This window comes from Physeter macrocephalus, chromosome 17 (genome assembly GCF_002837175.3).
Source record: "Physeter macrocephalus isolate SW-GA chromosome 17, ASM283717v5, whole genome shotgun sequence".
Taxonomy (NCBI): Eukaryota; Metazoa; Chordata; class Mammalia; order Artiodactyla; family Physeteridae; genus Physeter; species Physeter macrocephalus.
This window is the reverse complement of record NC_041230.1, coordinates 5,589,204-5,612,241: the sequence shown is the minus strand read 5'-3', so window position 1 is coordinate 5,612,241 and position 23,038 is coordinate 5,589,204. Positions and strand designations below refer to the sequence as shown.

At 42.2% G+C, this 23,038-nt stretch overlaps 1 protein-coding gene across 1 annotated transcript in view; it reads left to right on the top strand.

Moving 5' to 3' along the window:
* Nucleotides 1–4,528: 4,528 nt before the first annotated feature.
* LOC102974515 (zinc finger protein 211) overlaps nucleotides 4,529–23,038 on the top strand; it is a 34,660-nt gene continuing 16,150 nt past the window's right edge. The window contains exons 1-2 of the mRNA XM_055079247.1: nucleotides 4,529–4,936; nucleotides 7,488–7,617. Of these exons, the coding sequence (XP_054935222.1) occupies nucleotides 4,901–4,936; nucleotides 7,488–7,617 (166 nt within the window). The 5' untranslated portion in view covers nucleotides 4,529–4,900. The remainder of the gene's footprint in view (nucleotides 4,937–7,487; nucleotides 7,618–23,038) is intronic.

Here is a 23,038-nt window from a genome sequence, read left to right as displayed (position 1 = left end):
GGAGAAAGCTTGAGCTGGGGTTCTGCTTGGCTCATTTTGCTTTATGGGTGCACATAAAGTTGACAGTGGCCGCATCACAGCCACATTCAGGGTGTCCCTGAAAGATAATGGAGTAGAAACGTTTTTCCAATGGGTTATGCTATCATCTGGCCATCCATTTTGTGTGGAAGAATCGTTATTCAAAGGTGACCATATGTATAGATTCCAGGATAGCAGCCAATGATCTGCCCTGGTAAGGAAGGAAAAGTTGAGAAGATTGTTGAAAGGAGGTCTGCAGTAGAGACATATGGATGTATTTATGGAACTGTGCACACAGTAGGCAAATTTCGTATGAATTATTAAAATTCACCAAGGTATATCACTAACAATGTCAAACAGGGACTTCCCTGGCGGTTCAATGGTTGTGACTTCGCCTTCCAATGCAGGGGGTGTGGGTTCGATCCCTGGTTGGGGAACTAAAATCTCACATGCCTCATGGCCAAAAAACCAAAAACATAAAACAGAAGCAATATTGTAACAAATTCAATAAGGACTTAAAAAAATGATCCACATCAAAAAAATATTTTAAAAAAACCTAATGTCAAACAACAATCACATCTAATTTCTGGACCTTGGGACTAGGACATTGTACATTGTACTGACTGTTTCTTCTCCATAGATCCTTTTTTTTTTTTTTTTTTTTTTTTTTGGCTGAGCTGCATGGCTTGTGGGATCTTAGTTCCCCAGCCAAGGATTATTGAACCCACGCTCTCGGCAGTGAGAGTGCAGAGTCCTAACCACTGGACTGCCAGGGGATTCCCTTCCTCCCCTCCTTTAACTGTGTGCTCAAATATCATCTCCTTATGAGAACAACCCTCTGTTTCCTACTGAAATCCTCCTGACTCCACATTCTTGTTATTCCTTGGTGCTGCTCTTTTTTTTTTTTGCATTTCTACCTGTCACCTTATAATTTACTATAATATGTAGCATTTTCTTTGTGACTTATTGGTTACTCTCCTCAATAAAGGCTTTTGAAGGACACTACAAGAGGACACATTTCTTTCTTCACTGATATGTTACACACATCTAGACCTGTCTCTGAAGCTGGTGAGATGTTTACATGTTTTTGAAGCAATGAAACAGCACAAGGTGGTAGCTTTCTTCCACACTTTCACCTCTTTCTACTTTCATTTGATTATTTCTTTCCCTCCAAGTTTAATTCTCCTTAAGCCTTTTCTGAGTGAAAAAAAAATACACTTTGTAAAAACAAGAACTTCTCAGTAGCCAAATTTCCAGCATAGTCATGGGCTCAACTTCATTCTTTTACAATTTAGAACTCAAGGTTCTCTGCTTACCACCTGAAGGTTCTGCCCCAATTTCCAATGTGTATGCGGGAGGGGTGGATTTCCACACAGTACCAACCAATACTCCGACACTAGCTGGGTGTCCCGCAATTTAACAATTCTGACGCTGTCTACCCTGAGATAGCATCAGATTCCAAGGTTAAGGGCTCAGTCCTACAAGACTGACCCTCGTAGGACCACCCCCCCCAACCCGACTTCAGACACCAATTGAAAGTCCAGGTTGTGACTGTGGGGCTCCAAAGAAAATGGTCAAAAACGAAGGACAACCCTACCTGAAAAAGTTTCAGCATCACATACCCTACCGGGCTCTTGTCACTCTCCCCGCCATGTTGCGATGGTTATGAAATTCCTGAGCCCACCTGGGCGATGGGACCTGTTCCTCTCTCGTCCCAAATAAGGAAAGGCATCTGCCCTGTCCCACTCCCACCCTACAGAAGGAAGGTATATGTGCCTCGACCAATCAGAAAACGAAATTTTCACCTTGGACCATTCCTTTTTTCTCTGGCTATAAAAACTGACTAATAGCACATGTTTGGGGTCGGCTCTCCCAGACTACTCTGAAGTCGGCCCACTGTTCTGGCAGCAACCATTCCCTCCAACAAATTCTATCCTCTTTACATTCTGCCTTGTGTCTGGAAATTCTTTTCCAACCCACGTTCGGACCACGACAGTAACCTGTGCTTCTCATGATCTGTGCTTCTTCTCTTTTGTGAGCCTCTTTCAAGGTGTTAATGTAATCTTGAAGTACCCACATTACATAACTCATTTATTCATCCCTTTTAAAATTAAATACGTGCAGGACTTCCCTGGTGGCACAGTGGTTAAGAATCCACCTGCCAATGCAGGGGACACGGGTTCGAGTCCTGGTCGGGGAAGATCCCACATGCTGCAGAGCAACTAAGCCTGTGCACCACAACTACTGAGCCTGCACTCTAGAGCCCACGAGCCACAACTACTGAGCCCGTGTGCCACAACTGCTGAAGACCGCATGCCTTCAGCCCATGCTCCACAACAAAAGAAGCCACCGCAAATGAGAAGCTCATGCACCGCAACGACACTTGCTGCAACTAGAGAAAAGCCTGCCCGCAGCAACGAAGACCCAACGCAGCCAAATAAATAAATAAATAAATTTACTTTTTCAAAAATCCCAACTTCCTTGGTAGCGCAGTGGTTAAGAATCCGCCTGCCAATGCAGGGGACACGGGTTCGAGCCCTGATCCGGGAAGATCCCGCATGCCGCGGAGCAACTAAGCTGGTGTGCCACAACTACTGAGGCTGCGCTCTAGAACCCGTGAGCCACAACTACTGAGGCTGTGTGTCACAACTACTGAAGCCTGTGCGCCTAGAGCCTGTGCTCCGCAACAAGAGAAGCCACCACAATGAGAAGCCCACGCACCACAAAGAAGAGTAGCCCCCCCACTCGCCACAACTGGAGAAAGCCCATGCACAGCAACGAAGACCCAACACAGCCTAAAATAAATAAATAAATTTATTTTTTAAAAAATCCCATGATATTTCCCCAGAGCTATTTCTGACATTATCTTTGAACAAATGCCTCAATACTATTTCTAATTTCCTGATATTTGCATTTCAAACTGTTTTTCTGAGATAATCTCAATTCCCCTTGCAGAGCTGTACCTGCAATCACTGGAGAATGATAATCACTTACCAGCAACAACATGAGATCATGGGGTTCAGATGTTCCCTTAGCAGATGAAACCAAGGGCACTTATCAGTTAGTTCCCTGAAACTCTAACTTGCTTTATAAATAATATCCTGTAACCTGCCTTCACTGACTAAACTTGCTTTAATTGTTTTTGCAAATTACATACCCTCCAAGCTTCACTTAGCTTAGACAATATATCACAAAACCTTATAGATAACATCTCTGAGGTATGGGTTGCTATGGTAACAGTTCCTTAAATTGTTGTTCAGGAACATGCAGTTAGTCTTGTCCACTTCAAACTGGTCAAGACCACCAACCATCAACTGGGCCTGTGTGAGTGTCTACACTTAGATCATGCTAATGCCACCATTTTCTGAATATGCTTCCTATGAAGAAGCATGCAGCTCAGATATGCCTGTGCAGAACACAGATTTCTTCACTTTTTTCTTGCTACATTCCCTAGGCCTGAGACCACACTCCTCCTCTAGGCCATAAATATCCCAACACCCTGCTGTTAGGGAGGTGGATCTGAGACTAGTTCTCCTGACTCCTCTCTTTGATGCCACACGAATAAACCCTTTTTCTGCTGCAAACCTCAGCGTCTCAGCCTTTTACTTTCTGAATGTGGGGCAAACGAACCTGGTTCGGTAACACAGACACGCCGTGACTCTGAAAGTTGCAGTCACTGACCCCAGCCAAAACAGCATTAGTTACGTTGGTCTCCATCTGAGATAGATGTCAGTTTACTAAAAGGAGTTGAGTATATCTCTGGATAAAAGTGTTCCTCAATGGCACTTCCCTGGTAGTGCAGTGGTTAAGACTCCACGCTCCCAATGCAGGGGACCTGGGTTCAATCCCTGGTCAGGGAACTAGATCTCACATGCGTGCTGCAACTAAGAGTTCTCATGTCACAACTAAGGAGCCCACATGCTGAAACTAAAGAGCCGGTGAGCTGCAACTAAGAAGACTGCTTGCTGCAACTAAGACCTGGTGCAACCAAATAAATAAATAAATAAGTGTTCCTCAATGGGTAGGACATAATTGCTAACTATATAGGCAAGGCAGAGTTTTCTGTGGGAACCAGAGGCAGAGATCCTGTTTGTTTCAGGGTGGCCAAACACCCATCTTCTTTCTTCTCAGTCATGTCCCTGTACAGTCTTTTCCTTTGTTCCCAGCCAATCATAATAGAATTTACAAAACTTACTAATGCCTCGGGCTACACGTATTTCAAGAGGAATAGCACAATGTCTCCAACTATGCGTGGACTATTTTATGTCTGAATTACTCTGTGGCATGATATAGCCATTTAGATAAGTAGATTTGGGAGCATCTCAATTTTATTCCCTGGTAGCAGGCTGACCTTCACGGAGTATGAAACTACGTCTTTCACCTGCAGTTCACAGCGAGTAAAGCCCCTCCCTCCGCCTAGGTAGGATGACCACTCTCAAGTACTCCCCAGAGTACCGCTTGGACCACTCTCTGGTGGTCAAGACGGAGAACACCTTTCCGGGGCGGGGGTGGGGTGGGGGCTCTAGAACGCTAGGAACTACACTACCCAGAAGGTAGTGCGCCGAGTTGAGCCAATAAAAGGTCAGGATAAAGGCATTTCCGTGCGTGCGCATCTAATCGGGGCGGGACTTCCGGCGTCTTCCTCGTGGCGGCCATCTTTACTGCTTTCGTATTTGTTGTCGCTCCGGAGCGCTGGGCCGGAACTTGGGTGACAGGGTTGAGAAGGTCCAAGAGGAGTCGCTGTCCCCGCTGCATAGAGGCCGGTCTGAAGTTCGGCGACGCCGCCGGGGGTGCCCCGCGCCAGGCCCGGGAGAGTCACCGCCGTACCCGCGTCCACCCGCCTCTCCTGCCGCTACCGGCCCCGCTCTGCCCCCAGATTCTGATGGCGGCGGCGGCGGCGCTGAGGACCCCGCCTCAGGTAAACGCTCATCCTCCGGGCCCTCACCGCCCTCACCCCACCAGACACTAAAGTCCCGAGGGCGGGGCGCCTGCTCACGTGCCCGCAGCCCAGGCCGCGGTGTCCGGGATGGTGGGGCGTTCGTGGGTGGGTCTGTTTTTGACAGTGTGATGGCTGCGTGAGGGAGGGTGACAGGCGGAGGGACCGGCAGGTGCAAAGGCTTGGAGGTCGGATTGAACCGGGAGTATTGGGAAACCTGGGGTCCGTCTGATGTCTGTAGGGAAGTGTGTGGTAGCGTGACCCCTGGACTGGCTGGCAGAGAGGTTGTTCCTTCATTCTGAGGGACCGGGATGCCATGGAGGGTAGTGGACAGAAGAGGAATACAGTCTGCATTAGGGTTTCAAAAGTTTTACAAAAACCGATTAAAGAGAGAACAAACTAGAATGGGGGTGAAAAGAACAGTGAGGCACAAGGCGCTAGTAAGAAGCAGCATTGAGAACTGAGGCGCAGAAGCTAGTCACTTAGGCCGAGGTCACCGGGATCCAGGGCTGGACGGGGATACAGGGGAGGCCTGACCTCATCTGGAGCCCAGCCCTGGTTGCCTACCCCTCTCCGCAGTTTCTGAAGGATGAAAAGCACCTAGGAAACCTATGCATGGAAGGAGAGGATGTCCCAGTCACTCACTGGCTCTGACACCATCCAAATGGTGTCTGGGATTGTGCTGTCTTTAATGTCTTCCTTGCTTTTTTTCCCAGCTCGTGGGTGTGGGGACCCTGGGGATACCTCAAGCCCAGTCTTGAGTGCAGGCCAAGGGTTACACGGAGGTATTGCTATTGCTGTCAGCCAATATAAACACGTGTGAAATGTTGTGACAGGACCAGATACTGACATGTGCAAATGTTTTGAGGTATGACTATGCTGGAGACAGGGTACAGTCAGTGTCCATTTTATTAGGAACAAAGAGCTGAGTGTCAAGAATCAGGTCTGTAATGTGGCTGTCAAGAATTTGGACATCTGTTATGGAGATAATGAGAGGTTTGGATAAGAGGAAGGGGTTGGTTCTTATGCAGGTCTTAGTGAGTTCCATTGCCTGCAAAGAAGAGAACAGACTGTATGAGTAATATAAGAGGCAGGGAGCCGCCAAGGAGGCATTTACTATAATCCAGATGAGTGTTGGACCAGGGTGGTGGCCACAGAGGTGGGAAAGAAGTTGGACTTTCCATCCATGTTTTAAGAAGAATCAAGTAGATTTTTGGATGTTGCGGGTGAGGGAGAGAAAGGGAAGAGTCAGGGATGACCCCAGTGTTTCCGGTTTTAGGAGCTAATGGGATGAAAGCTTCATCAACTGGGATGGGGAAGTTATGGTAGGTTAATTTTACTTGGGAATAGCAGATGTTTTGTTTTGGCCCTGTCAAGAGTCTGAGATGTTTCAGAGAAAGCAAGTGGAGGCAGCAGTTGGGTGTCTGGAAATCTGGCTGTTGTGTGGAACAGGGAGCAGCTGTGGATCCCATTTAGGTGGGGGAATGCAGGTCATCCTGGCAATGCTGTTTGCTGGTCTGAAAGAGGAGGGTGCATGATGAGTGGTTTCCCTGCTCCACACCTGATCAGGGTTGCTGAGCACACAAAGGCAGGTGAAGGATAGAAGTGAACATGGTAACCATAAAGAAGAGAATGGGTAACTGAATTGAAGAGAATGGTTTGACAGGCGATTAAAGCTTTTGTGAGATTAGTGGACATGAGATGGCTGTGGAGGCATTGGAGTAATTGAAACAAGATGATGAGGCTAGGGCTCCTGCTAATTCACTAATGTACAGGTTCACCAGAATTTTGTGGTGAGGTTTGGTGGGGTGTGGTGTGTTTGATCTTGATGGTGGGTAGGGCTGGGGCAAATATGGTCATTTGTGAGAGTCACTGTGCCTGGAACGGACACCGTCAGGGTCAGGATTCCAAGGAAGGTTGAGGGAGAGAGGACAGTTGTGGCCGCTGAGGGGACAGGGAGTGCAGCACAAAAGTGGAAGTGGGTCATGGGCATCTGTAATCACATGTGCTTCTGGGTGGTTAAAATTGAAGCAAAGATAAATAAAGGTATGAAGGAGGCCTTCAAAGCAGTTTTCCGCACGTGCATAATTGTGGGAGTGCAACTGTGGGGACTGAAGATGTGAGAGAGGTACAGTCTACAGAATGATGGGCACACTAAGAGGAAGTGCTAGCTTATGGCACCAGGGCCCTGTTATTGGGGACTGAAGGTTGAAGCTTGAATCCAGGTTTGGTTGTGTCTGTGAGTCACAACCTAGAGACACCAGGGGAATTGATTGACAGGATGGATGGGACCCTACAGGCCAGCACCAGAGCTTGGATGACATCTCTGTGCTGTCCTGTCCAGTGTTGTTGAGGCCTGAACACAGTGAATGAAGAGACCCTGAGGGATAGGTGGCATCAGTGGCACTTAGGCCTGAAATTCCTGTTCGGTGGAGAGCTCTGGAAGAGGATGAGGGTGGGATAGGTGTGTGATGAGATGGATTTTGGGATCTTAGAGAGAGAATGTTCATAGCTCATTCTGTCTCTCTCATAGAAGTGCAGTGTGACCTTTGAGGACATTGCTGTGTACTTCTCTTGGGAGGAATGGAGGCTTCTTGATGAGACTCAGAGACGCCTGTACCTCGATGTGATGCTGGAGAACTTTGCACTTATATCCTCACTGGGTAAGACTCACAGCCTTCCCAGTGTCCTGGACTAGGCTGTATCCCACCTCACCCCCCTTTTCCCAGGGGGGTGCTCTGTTCTTCTACATGTGAACTGTGGGCACTACTTGCTTCCCAAGCTTTCTGTGTAGTTGCTGTGGTAGCTAGGACTGGGTTGTTTGCACTGCCCTCTTTTTTCTCCTGCAATATCAACCCCAATACCTGCTGTACTGAACACTTTCAGGAAGAGGATTCCAAGCCAGTAGTATTGCAATGAGCTTAATGGATTCTACCTTACTTCCTCCTCTCTGTCTGGGTCAGTGTGTCTAGATCCTTTTCACCTCTGTGTCCGAGATTTGATCCCTTCTTTTATATTTGTTTTTATTTTAATTTAATTTAATTTAATATTTTTTTTCTTCTCTTGGCCGAGCTGCACAGCTTGAGGGATCTTAGTTCCCCAACCAGAGATTGAACCAGGGCCACAGCAGTGAAAGCACCGAGTCCTGACCACTGGACCCCCAGGGAACTCCCTTGATCCCCTCATTTACCTAACATTTCTTTGTGCCTGCCTGTGCCAGGCATGCAGGCATTGTCATGGTCATTACTTACCTGAACCATGAGCTACTTCTCAGTGTCCTACTGCAAGGTTTGTAGTGTTTATTTATTTTTTAAATATATGTTTATCCAAAGTTTTTTTTTAAATTATTTATTTTATTTATTTATTTTGGCTGCACTGGGTCTTCAACACGGCATGCGGGATCTTTCGTTGCAGCATGTGGACTCTTAGTTGTGGCATGCAGACTTCTTAGTTGCAGCATGCGTGCTCTTAGTTGTCGCCTGCATGCGGAATCTAGTTCCCCGAGGGACTGAACCTGGGCCCCTTGCGTTGGGAGTGCGGAGTCTGACCCACTGGACCACCAGGGAAGTCCCTGTAGTGTTGTTTTTTTGTTTTGTTTTGTCTAGTAAATTTATTTATTTATTTATTTTTAGTTGCATTGGGTTGTTGTTGCTGTGTGCGTTCTTTCTCTAGTTGCGGCGAGTGGGGGCTACGCTTCGTTGTGGTGTGCGGGCTTCTCATTCAGGTGGCTTCCCTTGTTGCAGAGCATAGGCTCTAGGCACACAGGCTTCAGTAGTTGTGGCATGCGGGCTCAGTAGTTGTGGCTCGTGGGCTCTAGAGCACAGGCTCAGTAGTTGTGGCTCACGGGCCTAGTTGCTCCACGGCATGTGGGATCTTCCCAGATCAGGGCTTGAACCTGTGTCCCCTGCCTTGGCAGGCGGATTTAAGAATGTGCCACCAGGGAAGCTCGAAAATTGTATATATTGATGCGTACAAGTGATGACTTGGTATATCTGTACATTGTGAAATAATTGCCACATTGAAGTTAATTAAACATTTGTCACCTCATAAAGTTACATTATTGTTGTTATTGTTGTTACTATTTTGGTAAGAATGCTTAAAATCTACTTTAAGTAAAGTTCAAGTATACAACGTGATTGTTAACTATAGTCACCATGCCATACATTACATCTGCAGAACTTATTAATCTTAACTGAACATTTGTACCTTTTGACTAACATCTCCCCATTTCCCATATTCCCCAGCTCCTGGTATTTTACTCTCTGTTTCTATGATTTTGCCCTTATTTATTTTTCAAAAATTCCAACCACAGTGGACAAAGAAGGGTTCCCTTATATCTATGCCCTCACCAATACTTGTTATCTCTGCTTTTTTTTTTTCCCTCCGCTCTTTTGATAGTAACTAGACTTATCAGATCTGAGGTGATATCTCATTGTGGTTTTGATTTGCATTTTCCTGATGATCAATGAGATGACTAGTGAAGAGGAACATTTTTTCATATACCTGTTAGCCATTTGTAGATCTTTGATAAAATGTCTATTCAGCTATTTTATCTTTGATAAAATGTCCACTTTTTAATCAGGTTGTTCTTTTCCTGTTGAGTTGTAGAGTACCTTATATATCAATGTTTTACATATTAAAATATAAATTTCACCAATGAAATCTATCTGGTCATGGCCTATTTTTGTTGTTGGAAGATTTTTGCTTACTGGTTCAATTTCCTTACTTGTTATTGGTCTATTCAAATTTTCTATTTCTTTATGATTCAGGTTTGGTAGGTTGTATGTTTCTAGAAATATATCTGTTTCTTTTAGGTTATCTAATTTGTTGGCGTATAACAGTTCATAGTAGTCTTTTATGATCCTTTGTTTCTCTTTTATTTCTCTGTTAATTTATTTGAGTCTTCCCTCTCAGAAGTGTAGAGAAAGGTTTGTCAGTTTTATTTATCTTTAAACAAAACCAGTTCTTAGTATTGTTAATCTTTTTTTATTGTTTTATAGTTTCTATTTCGTTTATTTCTGCTCTGATCTTTCTTTTTTCTTTTTTTTCTTTTTCTTTTTTGGCTGTGCCATGTGGGATGCAGGGATCTTAGTTCCCCAGCTAGTGAACGAACCTGCACCCCCTGCAGTGGAAGCACGGAATCCTAATCACTGGACTGCCAGGGAATTCCCCTCTGCTCTGATCTTTACTTTTTCCTTTGTTCTGCTAACTTTGGTCTTAATTTGTTCTTTTTGTAGTTCCTGGAGATGTAAAGTTTGATTGTTTATTTAATGCTGGCATTTTTTGCTCTTAATGCTGGCATTTATTGCTCTAAACTTGATTTTTTTCTTAGTGCTGGCATTTATTGCTCTAAACTTTTCTCTTAAAACTGCTTTTGCACATTCTATATGTTTTGTTTCTATTTTTGTTTTTCTGAAGGTACGTTTGATTTTCCTGTTGATTTTTTTCCTTTGACTGATTGGCCAGGAGCATATTGTTTAATGTTCACATATCTGAATTTTTAAGCTTTCCTCCTGTTGCTGGTTTCTAGTGTTATCCATTGTGTTAGGAAAAGTTACTTGATATGTTTGGAGTCTTCTGAAATTTGTTAAGACTTGTTTGACATAGCCCATAATCTATTCTAGAGAATATTCTATATGCACTTGAGAAGAGTGTGTATTCTGCTGTAATAGGATGGAATGTTCTCTATACATCTGTTACATTCATTTGGACTAAAGTGTTGTCCAATTCACAGATACCCTTACTTTCTATCTGGATATCCACCTGTGTTGAAAGGGGGATATTTAAGTGCCCTATTAACACATTATTGACCAGAGGATTTTTTCAGAAACTAATGCCTGTGGCTGGCAATTTGTTAGTTTGAGTAAATATCAACAACTTTTTTTGCACTTAATGTATTTATTTGAAACTTTGTACATATCTTACTAAAGCATTCTAATACTTTGTTAGAGCGTGATAGGCAGTATAGCAGGAACCTCTGTGCTGGGAAACAGAACATCTATTACAAATACACTGTGTTTCACTGTGCTTTCCCCTGGAAGAGCAGACTCTATACTTTCTGGAGGCTTTTTTTTTTTTTTTTTTTTTTTGCCCTGTGGGCATTATTTCCTCTACAATATGTTCTTTTCTTTTACCTGGTAGTCAACAAGGTGGATCTTTGCGGGGAGGCTCTTTTATTTGTTTATTTTTTATTTTATTTATTTCGTCTGCGCTGGGTCTTAGTTGCTGCATGCAGGATCTTTTAGTTGTGGCACACGGGCTTCTTATTGCAGTATGGTGGACTTCTTAGTTGCAACATGCAGACTCTTAGTTGCGGCATGAATGTGGGATCTAGTTCCCCAACCAGGGATCGAACCCGGGCCCCCTGCATTGGGAGTGTGGAGTCTAACCCACTGGACCACCAAGGAAGTCTCTTGGGGGCCTCTTTTAGGAACGCCACGAGAAGCATCAGGTGTGGGACTACCACTGCATTCACCGGAATTGTCAGTTACCCGTTCTCTAGCTACTGCTGACAAAAATTGCCTATGGGACTTCCCTGGTGATGCGGTGGTTAAGAATCTGCCTGCAAATGCAGGGGACATGGGTTCAATCCCTGGTCCAGGAAGATCCCACATGCAGTGGAGCAACTAAGCCCATGCGCCACAACTAGTGAGCCTGTGCTCTAGAGCCCGTGAGCCACAATTACTGAGCCCGTGTGCCACAACTACCGAAGCCCTCATGCCTAGAGCCTGTGCTCCACAACAAGAGAAGCCACCTCAGTGAGAAGGCCGCGCACCACAACGAAGAGTAGCCCCTGCTTGCCACAACTAGAGAAAGGCTGCACGTAGCAACGAAGACCCAACGCAGCCAAAAATAAATAAATAGATGAATAAATTTATTTTAAAAATTGCTTGTAAGTCATTTTATTCTGTGCATTAAGGCTGCAATAAATTTTAAATACATTGAATAAACCGCAGTTACTCAACTAGAAACCCACTTTCTTATACCATTTTCGAGTTTTCCAGAGGATATTGCCAGATACTGATCAGATCGATCAACTCCTTTCATATATTTATTATACTCTAACATACTAGTCGGCTTAGTTATCTGATGGCCAGTCTTTCTGTCTTCCTTTCCTGTAGATGCTATGGAGGTGTCATGAATAGTTGTCACCATGCAAACTAGCCTCTTGTCTTTCCATATGAGAAGAATCACTTCTCCTTCTGTAAGAATGTCATTTCTACCCTCTGTAGATTTTTAGATTTATCCTTTAATTGGTTTGGTAGACCATGATTCTCTCTTATAGTCCTACAAACTCTGGTTTTATTTTTCAACAACATTACAGATGTGGACAGACTGTTCTAATAATTGTCTTGGTAAATATGGTGCCATGAACCAAGGTTGTAGGACCAACAATATTGTTTCTTGCAGTTTCTTTCCTTCACCCATGTAAATCTCACGGTTGCATATATATCCAGTTTCACTTCCGTTAAGCATCCTGACCAAAATTCCATATTTTGTAAATTTTCCAGGATTATAGGTTTTGAATCTGAGTCGTCCTCTCCACTTTATCATTGCCTCATCAAGTGATAGCTCTTGTTTGGGTGTATAGATCGATTGAGATTTTGGTAGAAAATAAGCCAAAAAAGGTTTAATTTTTGAAATTCTGCAGGAAGTGGAGTTTCCGAGTTATGGTTAAAGTGAAGAAATGTCATTATTTGTTTGAACCTTCTTCTCCTCATCCTAATCTTTGGTAAGATAGGTGTTTCAAGTAAGGGATCAGTCGACCAGTATTCTTTCCACTGTGACTTTCTTATTTGTCTCATCAAAATTATTAATCCAAGAGGCTTCTTCATGTCACTGTTGGTTACATTAGTCCATTTTAAAGCCTTATCATACTTTTTATATGATTTTTTCATTCTGTTGGTGATATAAGTTTGTTTGAGAAGTGACCAACTCGAAAAAGTCGTTACCAAACATTAATTCTGTTATTTCACTAACACTTTGAGGGTTATTACATTCAGTAGTTACACCTGACACACCTGTAAAGTCTTCTAATTTTTGTGAAATGTCTTCAATCCACTCTTACGTAGAAGCAAAGGAGCATTCTTGAGTTTCATTTTCACTTTCCACAGTAGAGTCAATCACTAAGGTTTTTTGTCTTTTTGTTGGTCTAGTATTCACATCGTATGAATCAGAATTATATTCTGAAGAACTGTCATTTTCTGAGACACTGGTATATATGTCGCTCAGACAGAGAAAGTATCTGCATAAAATTCACCAAAAAATTCTTCTTCACTCAATTTTGCGATGCATCATTTTTGAAAATTTTACGGTAATAAACTTGCGTTTGTAATGTACACAAGGTTGGAACAAAAACCTAATGGAGCAAAATGTGAAAGATAATGATAATCATAAGTTGTATAATGAACCCTTGATCAATTTTAAGTTCTAACAACTTCGCACGGTGATGTTAATTGTGTCACTCTCTAAAAACGTATTGATACGTCACCGGTCAATAACGTTTGAGTAACAAAAGATATATTAATGCATCTCTAGTCAAGAATGTGTTAATAATCTTTTGCTGGGACTTCCCTGGCAGTCCAGTGGTTAAGACTCTGTGCTTCTACTGCAGGGGGCACAGGTTTGATCCCTGGTTGGGGAACTAGCGTCCTGCATGCCGTGTGGCATGGCCAAAAAAAAAAAAAAAATTTCTGCCTTCACATCTGGTCATATTTGCTTAATTTTTAATATATGGTACGTATATATATAGTTATAATTGTTACATCCTCCTGGTGAATCAACAACTTTATCATTATGTAATGAACTTTGTCTCTTGTGATAGTTTTTTTTTAAGAGTGATCTTTTTTTCTTTTTTAAAAATTAATTTATTTTTGGCTGCATTGGGTCTTTGTTGCTGCGCATGGGCTTTCTCTAGTTGCGGTGAGCAGGGTCTGCTCTTCATTGCGTTGTGTGAGCTTCTCATTGCAGTGGCTTCTCTTGTTGTAGAGCACGGGCTCTAGGCACGTGGGCTTCAGTAATTGTGGCACGCAGGCTCAGTAGTTGTGGCTCACCATAGAGTGCAGGCTCAGTAGTTGTAGCACACAGGCTTAGTTGCTCCACAGCATGTGGGATTTTCCCAGACCAGGGCTCGAACCCATGTCCCCTGCATTGGCAGGCGGATTCTTAACCACTGTACCACCAGGGAAGTCCCTCTTGTGATAGTTTTTGATTTAAAGGCTATTTGTCTCACTTAAGTATAGCTTACTCTGTTCTCTTCTGAGTTCCATTTGCGTGGAATATCTCTTTCAATTCTTTCACCTTCAGCCTGTGTGTGTCCTTAAGGCTGAAGTTACTCTATTATAGGCAGCATATAGTTGAGGGGTTTTTTTTTTTGTTTTTGTTTTTCTGTTCAGCCACTGTATGTCATTTGATTGGAGAATATTTTTAGGACCTACTGTTGCCATCTTATTATTGTATGGCTGTTTTGTAGTTTCTTTCTTCTTCTCTTGCTGTCTTCCTTTGTGACTTGATGATTTTCTGTGGTAATATACTTTTTTTTAAAGTACTAACTCTTTTTTTTAAAAATTTATTTATTTTTGGTTGCATTGGGTCTTTGTTGCTGGGTGTGGGCTTTTCTCTAGTTGTGGCGAACGGGGGCTACTCTTCGTTGGTGGTGTGCGGGCTTCTCACTGCGGTGGCTTCTCTTGTTGCGGAGCTCGGGCTCTAGGTGTGCGGGCTTCAGTAGTTGTGGCTCGTGGGCTCTAGAGCGCAGGGTCAGCAGTTGTGGCACACGGGCTTAGTTGCTCTGTGGCATGTGGGATATTCCCGGACCAGGGCTCAAACCCGTGTTCCCTGCATTGGCAGGTGGATTCTTAACCACTGCACCACCAGGGAAGTCCCTGTGGTAATATACTTTTTTTCCTTTCTCCTTGTCTTTTGTGTCTACTATAGGTTTTTGCTTTGTGGTTACCATAATGCTTATATAAAACATCTTATAGCATTCTATTTTATGCTGATAACAATGTAACTTCAATCTCTTACAAAAAATCTACTTTTATACTTCCCCCACACATGCATTTTATGTTTTTGATGTCACAATTTACACGTTTTTATACTGTGTTTTGGGTAACCATCAACAGTTATTGTAGGTATAGTTGTTTTTAATACTCTTGTTTTTTATCCTTTGTAGTTGAGTTGAGTGACTAACACAGTTTTACAGTATTAGAGTATTCTGAATTTGACTATATACTTATCTTTACCCGTGTGGTTTATATTTTCATAGGATTTCATGTTAGTAGTTAGCATACTTTTTTTTTTTTTTTTGGCTGTGCTGGGTCTTAGTTGCAACATGCAGGATCTTCTATCTTTGTTGCACTATGTGGGATCTAGTTTCCTGCCCAGGGATCGAGCCCAGGCCCCCTGCATTGGGAGCATGGAGTCTTAGCCGCTGGACCACGAGGGAAGTCCCTAGTTAGCATACTTTTATTTCAGCTGGAAGAATTCTTTTTTTTTTTTTTTTTTTTTGTGGTACACGGGCCTCTCACTGCTGTGGCCTCTCCCATTGTAGCACACAGGCTCCAGACGCACAGGCTCAGTGGCCATGGCTCACGGGCCCAGCCGCTCCGCGGCATGTGGGATCTTCCCAGACCGGGGCATGAACCTGCATCCCCTGCATCGGCAGGCGGACTCTCAACCACTGCGCCACCAGGGAAGCCCTGGAAGAATTCTTTAGTCTTTCTCATTTCTGGTCAGGTACGTCAAGTGGTGATGAACTTCCTCAGTTTCTGTTTGTCTGAGAAAGTCTTTCTTCCTTGTTACTGAAGAATAGTATTGCTGGTTAAGTATTCTTGGTTTGCAATATTTTTCCCCCACCCCAGCATTTAGAACATATCATCTCACTCTCATGGTATGCAATGTTTCAGCTAAGAAAACTTTATGGGGGTTCCCTTGTATGAGGGTTTTCTTTTTTCTTGCAGCTTTTAAAATTCTCTTTATCATTACTTTTTGAGTTTTATATTAATGTGTCTTGGTGAAGTCCTCTGTGGATTGAATCTATTGGGGACTTCTGAGCATCATGTACCTGAATGTCCACTTTTCTCAGATTTGGAAAGTTTTCATCCATTATTTCTTTAAATAAATTTTCTGCCCCTTTCTCTCTCTCTACTCCTTCTAGGGCTCACATTATGCAAATATTGTTTTGTTTCACAATGTCGCATAATTTATGTAGATTTTTTTTTTTTTTTACTCTTTTTAGTTGTTTTGTCTTTTTTCTCCTTTGACTGGATAATTTCAAAGACCTACCTTCAGCTTCATATTCATTGTTTTGATTGATCAAGTTTGCTATTGATGCACTACTGTGTTTTTCGTTTTGTTCATCATACTCTTCACCATAATTTCTGTTTGGTTCTTTTTCATGTTTTCTGTCTGTCTGTTTGAAACCTTATTTTGTTTGCATATTGTTTTCCTTATTTTGTTGGTTGTCTGTGTTTTCTAGTAGCTCACTGAGCTTCATTAAAACAATTATTGTGAGGGACTTCCCTGGTTGTCCAGTGGTTAAGACTCTGTGCTTCCACTGCTGGGGGCATGGGTTCGATCCCTGGTCAGGGAACTAAGATCCCGCATGTTTTGTGATGTGGCCAAGAAAAAAGAAACAAAAAACAATTATTGGGCTTCCCTGGTGGCGCAGTGGTTGAGAGTCCGCCTGCCTGCTGGCATTTATTGCTCTAAACTTGATTTTTTTCTTAGTGCTGGCATTTATTGCTCTAAACTTTTCTCTTAAAACTGCTTTTGCACATTCTATATGTTTTGTTTCTATTTTTGTTTTTCTGAAGGTACGTTTGATTTTCCTGTTGATTTTTTTCCTTTGACTGATTGGCCAGGAGCATATTGTTTAATGTTCACATATCTGAATTTTTAAGCTTTCCTCCTGTTGCTGGTTTCTAGTGTTATCCATTGTGTTAGGAAAAGTTACTTGATATGTTTGGAGTCTTCTGAAATTTGTTAAGACTTGTTTGACATAGCCCATAATCTATTCTAGAGAATATTCTATATGCACTTGAGAAGAGTGTGTATTCTGCTGTAATAGGATGGAATGTTCTCTATACATCTGTTACATTCATTTGGACTAAAGTGTTGTCCAATTCACAGATACCCTTACTTTCTATCTGGATATCCACCTGTGTTGAAAGGGGGATATTTAAGTGCCCTATTAACACATTATTGACCAGAGGATTTTTTCAGAAACTAATGCCTGTGGCTGGCAATTTGTTAGTTTGAGTAAATATCAACAACTTTTTTTGCACTTAATGTATTTATTTGAAACTTTGTACATATCTTACTAAAGCATTCTAATACTTTGTTAGAGCGTGATAGGCAGTATAGCAGGAACCTCTGTGCTGGGAAACAGAACATCTATTACAAATACACTGTGTTTCACTGTGCTTTCCCCTGGAAGAGCAGACTCTATACTTTCTGGAGGCTTTTTTTTTTTTTTTTTTTTTTTGCCCTGTGGGCATTATTTCCTCTACAATATGTTCTTTTCTTTTACCTGGTAGTCAACAAGGTGGATCTTTGCGGGGAGGCTCTTTTATTTGTTTATTTTTTATTTTATTTATTTCGTCTGCGCTGGGTCTTAGTTGCTGCATGCAGGATCTTTTAGTTGTGGCACACGGGCTTCTTATTGCAGTATGGTGGACTTCTTAGTTGCAACATGCAGACTCTTAGTTGCGGCATGAATGTGGGATCTAGTTCCCCAACCAGGGATCGAACCCGGGCCCCCTGCATTGGGAGTGTGGAGTCTAACCCACTGGACCACCAAGGAAGTCTCTTGGGGGCCTCTTTTAGGAACGCCACGAGAAGCATCAGGTGTGGGACTACCACTGCATTCACCGGAATTGTCAGTTACCCGTTCTCTAGCTACTGCTGACAAAAATTGCCTATGGGACTTCCCTGGTGATGCGGTGGTTAAGAATCTGCCTGCAAATGCAGGGGACATGGGTTCAATCCCTGGTCCAGGAAGATCCCACATGCAGTGGAGCAACTAAGCCCATGCGCCACAACTAGTGAGCCTGTGCTCTAGAGCCCGTGAGCCACAATTACTGAGCCCGTGTGCCACAACTACCGAAGCCCTCATGCCTAGAGCCTGTGCTCCACAACAAGAGAAGCCACCTCAGTGAGAAGGCCGCGCACCACAACGAAGAGTAGCCCCTGCTTGCCACAACTAGAGAAAGGCTGCACGTAGCAACGAAGACCCAACGCAGCCAAAAATAAATAAATAGATGAATAAATTTATTTTAAAAATTGCTTGTAAGTCATTTTATTCTGTGCATTAAGGCTGCAATAAATTTTAAATACATTGAATAAACCGCAGTTACTCAACTAGAAACCCACTTTCTTATACCATTTTCGAGTTTTCCAGAGGATATTGCCAGATACTGATCAGATCGATCAACTCCTTTCATATATTTATTATACTCTAACATACTAGTCGGCTTAGTTATCTGATGGCCAGTCTTTCTGTCTTCCTTTCCTGTAGATGCTATGGAGGTGTCATGAATAGTTGTCACCATGCAAACTAGCCTCTTGTCTTTCCATATGAGAAGAATCACTTCTCCTTCTGTAAGAATGTCATTTCTACCCTCTGTAGATTTTTAGATTTATCCTTTAATTGGTTTGGTAGACCATGATTCTCTCTTATAGTCCTACAAACTCTGGTTTTATTTTTCAACAACATTACAGATGTGGACAGACTGTTCTAATAATTGTCTTGGTAAATATGGTGCCATGAACCAAGGTTGTAGGACCAACAATATTGTTTCTTGCAGTTTCTTTCCTTCACCCATGTAAATCTCACGGTTGCATATATATCCAGTTTCACTTCCGTTAAGCATCCTGACCAAAATTCCATATTTTGTAAATTTTCCAGGATTATAGGTTTTGAATCTGAGTCGTCCTCTCCACTTTATCATTGCCTCATCAAGTGATAGCTCTTGTTTGGGTGTATAGATCGATTGAGATTTTGGTAGAAAATAAGCCAAAAAAGGTTTAATTTTTGAAATTCTGCAGGAAGTGGAGTTTCCGAGTTATGGTTAAAGTGAAGAAATGTCATTATTTGTTTGAACCTTCTTCTCCTCATCCTAATCTTTGGTAAGATAGGTGTTTCAAGTAAGGGATCAGTCGACCAGTATTCTTTCCACTGTGACTTTCTTATTTGTCTCATCAAAATTATTAATCCAAGAGGCTTCTTCATGTCACTGTTGGTTACATTAGTCCATTTTAAAGCCTTATCATACTTTTTATATGATTTTTTCATTCTGTTGGTGATATAAGTTTGTTTGAGAAGTGACCAACTCGAAAAAGTCGTTACCAAACATTAATTCTGTTATTTCACTAACACTTTGAGGGTTATTACATTCAGTAGTTACACCTGACACACCTGTAAAGTCTTCTAATTTTTGTGAAATGTCTTCAATCCACTCTTACGTAGAAGCAAAGGAGCATTCTTGAGTTTCATTTTCACTTTCCACAGTAGAGTCAATCACTAAGGTTTTTTGTCTTTTTGTTGGTCTAGTATTCACATCGTATGAATCAGAATTATATTCTGAAGAACTGTCATTTTCTGAGACACTGGTATATATGTCGCTCAGACAGAGAAAGTATCTGCATAAAATTCACCAAAAAATTCTTCTTCACTCAATTTTGCGATGCATCATTTTTGAAAATTTTACGGTAATAAACTTGCGTTTGTAATGTACACAAGGTTGGAACAAAAACCTAATGGAGCAAAATGTGAAAGATAATGATAATCATAAGTTGTATAATGAACCCTTGATCAATTTTAAGTTCTAACAACTTCGCACGGTGATGTTAATTGTGTCACTCTCTAAAAACGTATTGATACGTCACCGGTCAATAACGTTTGAGTAACAAAAGATATATTAATGCATCTCTAGTCAAGAATGTGTTAATAATCTTTTGCTGGGACTTCCCTGGCAGTCCAGTGGTTAAGACTCTGTGCTTCTACTGCAGGGGGCACAGGTTTGATCCCTGGTTGGGGAACTAGCGTCCTGCATGCCGTGTGGCATGGCCAAAAAAAAAAAAAAAATTTCTGCCTTCACATCTGGTCATATTTGCTTAATTTTTAATATATGGTACGTATATATATAGTTATAATTGTTACATCCTCCTGGTGAATCAACAACTTTATCATTATGTAATGAACTTTGTCTCTTGTGATAGTTTTTTTTTAAGAGTGATCTTTTTTTCTTTTTTAAAAATTAATTTATTTTTGGCTGCATTGGGTCTTTGTTGCTGCGCATGGGCTTTCTCTAGTTGCGGTGAGCAGGGTCTGCTCTTCATTGCGTTGTGTGAGCTTCTCATTGCAGTGGCTTCTCTTGTTGTAGAGCACGGGCTCTAGGCACGTGGGCTTCAGTAATTGTGGCACGCAGGCTCAGTAGTTGTGGCTCACCATAGAGTGCAGGCTCAGTAGTTGTAGCACACAGGCTTAGTTGCTCCACAGCATGTGGGATTTTCCCAGACCAGGGCTCGAACCCATGTCCCCTGCATTGGCAGGCGGATTCTTAACCACTGTACCACCAGGGAAGTCCCTCTTGTGATAGTTTTTGATTTAAAGGCTATTTGTCTCACTTAAGTATAGCTTACTCTGTTCTCTTCTGAGTTCCATTTGCGTGGAATATCTCTTTCAATTCTTTCACCTTCAGCCTGTGTGTGTCCTTAAGGCTGAAGTTACTCTATTATAGGCAGCATATAGTTGAGGGGTTTTTTTTTTTGTTTTTGTTTTTCTGTTCAGCCACTGTATGTCATTTGATTGGAGAATATTTTTAGGACCTACTGTTGCCATCTTATTATTGTATGGCTGTTTTGTAGTTTCTTTCTTCTTCTCTTGCTGTCTTCCTTTGTGACTTGATGATTTTCTGTGGTAATATACTTTTTTTTAAAGTACTAACTCTTTTTTTTAAAAATTTATTTATTTTTGGTTGCATTGGGTCTTTGTTGCTGGGTGTGGGCTTTTCTCTAGTTGTGGCGAACGGGGGCTACTCTTCGTTGGTGGTGTGCGGGCTTCTCACTGCGGTGGCTTCTCTTGTTGCGGAGCTCGGGCTCTAGGTGTGCGGGCTTCAGTAGTTGTGGCTCGTGGGCTCTAGAGCGCAGGGTCAGCAGTTGTGGCACACGGGCTTAGTTGCTCTGTGGCATGTGGGATATTCCCGGACCAGGGCTCAAACCCGTGTTCCCTGCATTGGCAGGTGGATTCTTAACCACTGCACCACCAGGGAAGTCCCTGTGGTAATATACTTTTTTTCCTTTCTCCTTGTCTTTTGTGTCTACTATAGGTTTTTGCTTTGTGGTTACCATAATGCTTATATAAAACATCTTATAGCATTCTATTTTATGCTGATAACAATGTAACTTCAATCTCTTACAAAAAATCTACTTTTATACTTCCCCCACACATGCATTTTATGTTTTTGATGTCACAATTTACACGTTTTTATACTGTGTTTTGGGTAACCATCAACAGTTATTGTAGGTATAGTTGTTTTTAATACTCTTGTTTTTTATCCTTTGTAGTTGAGTTGAGTGACTAACACAGTTTTACAGTATTAGAGTATTCTGAATTTGACTATATACTTATCTTTACCCGTGTGGTTTATATTTTCATAGGATTTCATGTTAGTAGTTAGCATACTTTTTTTTTTTTTTTTGGCTGTGCTGGGTCTTAGTTGCAACATGCAGGATCTTCTATCTTTGTTGCACTATGTGGGATCTAGTTTCCTGCCCAGGGATCGAGCCCAGGCCCCCTGCATTGGGAGCATGGAGTCTTAGCCGCTGGACCACGAGGGAAGTCCCTAGTTAGCATACTTTTATTTCAGCTGGAAGAATTCTTTTTTTTTTTTTTTTTTTTTGTGGTACACGGGCCTCTCACTGCTGTGGCCTCTCCCATTGTAGCACACAGGCTCCAGACGCACAGGCTCAGTGGCCATGGCTCACGGGCCCAGCCGCTCCGCGGCATGTGGGATCTTCCCAGACCGGGGCATGAACCTGCATCCCCTGCATCGGCAGGCGGACTCTCAACCACTGCGCCACCAGGGAAGCCCTGGAAGAATTCTTTAGTCTTTCTCATTTCTGGTCAGGTACGTCAAGTGGTGATGAACTTCCTCAGTTTCTGTTTGTCTGAGAAAGTCTTTCTTCCTTGTTACTGAAGAATAGTATTGCTGGTTAAGTATTCTTGGTTTGCAATATTTTTCCCCCACCCCAGCATTTAGAACATATCATCTCACTCTCATGGTATGCAATGTTTCAGCTAAGAAAACTTTATGGGGGTTCCCTTGTATGAGGGTTTTCTTTTTTCTTGCAGCTTTTAAAATTCTCTTTATCATTACTTTTTGAGTTTTATATTAATGTGTCTTGGTGAAGTCCTCTGTGGATTGAATCTATTGGGGACTTCTGAGCATCATGTACCTGAATGTCCACTTTTCTCAGATTTGGAAAGTTTTCATCCATTATTTCTTTAAATAAATTTTCTGCCCCTTTCTCTCTCTCTACTCCTTCTAGGGCTCACATTATGCAAATATTGTTTTGTTTCACAATGTCGCATAATTTATGTAGATTTTTTTTTTTTTTTTACTCTTTTTAGTTGTTTTGTCTTTTTTCTCCTTTGACTGGATAATTTCAAAGACCTACCTTCAGCTTCATATTCATTGTTTTGATTGATCAAGTTTGCTATTGATGCACTACTGTGTTTTTCGTTTTGTTCATCATACTCTTCACCATAATTTCTGTTTGGTTCTTTTTCATGTTTTCTGTCTGTCTGTTTGAAACCTTATTTTGTTTGCATATTGTTTTCCTTATTTTGTTGGTTGTCTGTGTTTTCTAGTAGCTCACTGAGCTTCATTAAAACAATTATTGTGAGGGACTTCCCTGGTTGTCCAGTGGTTAAGACTCTGTGCTTCCACTGCTGGGGGCATGGGTTCGATCCCTGGTCAGGGAACTAAGATCCCGCATGTTTTGTGATGTGGCCAAGAAAAAAGAAACAAAAAACAATTATTGGGCTTCCCTGGTGGCGCAGTGGTTGAGAGTCCGCCTGCC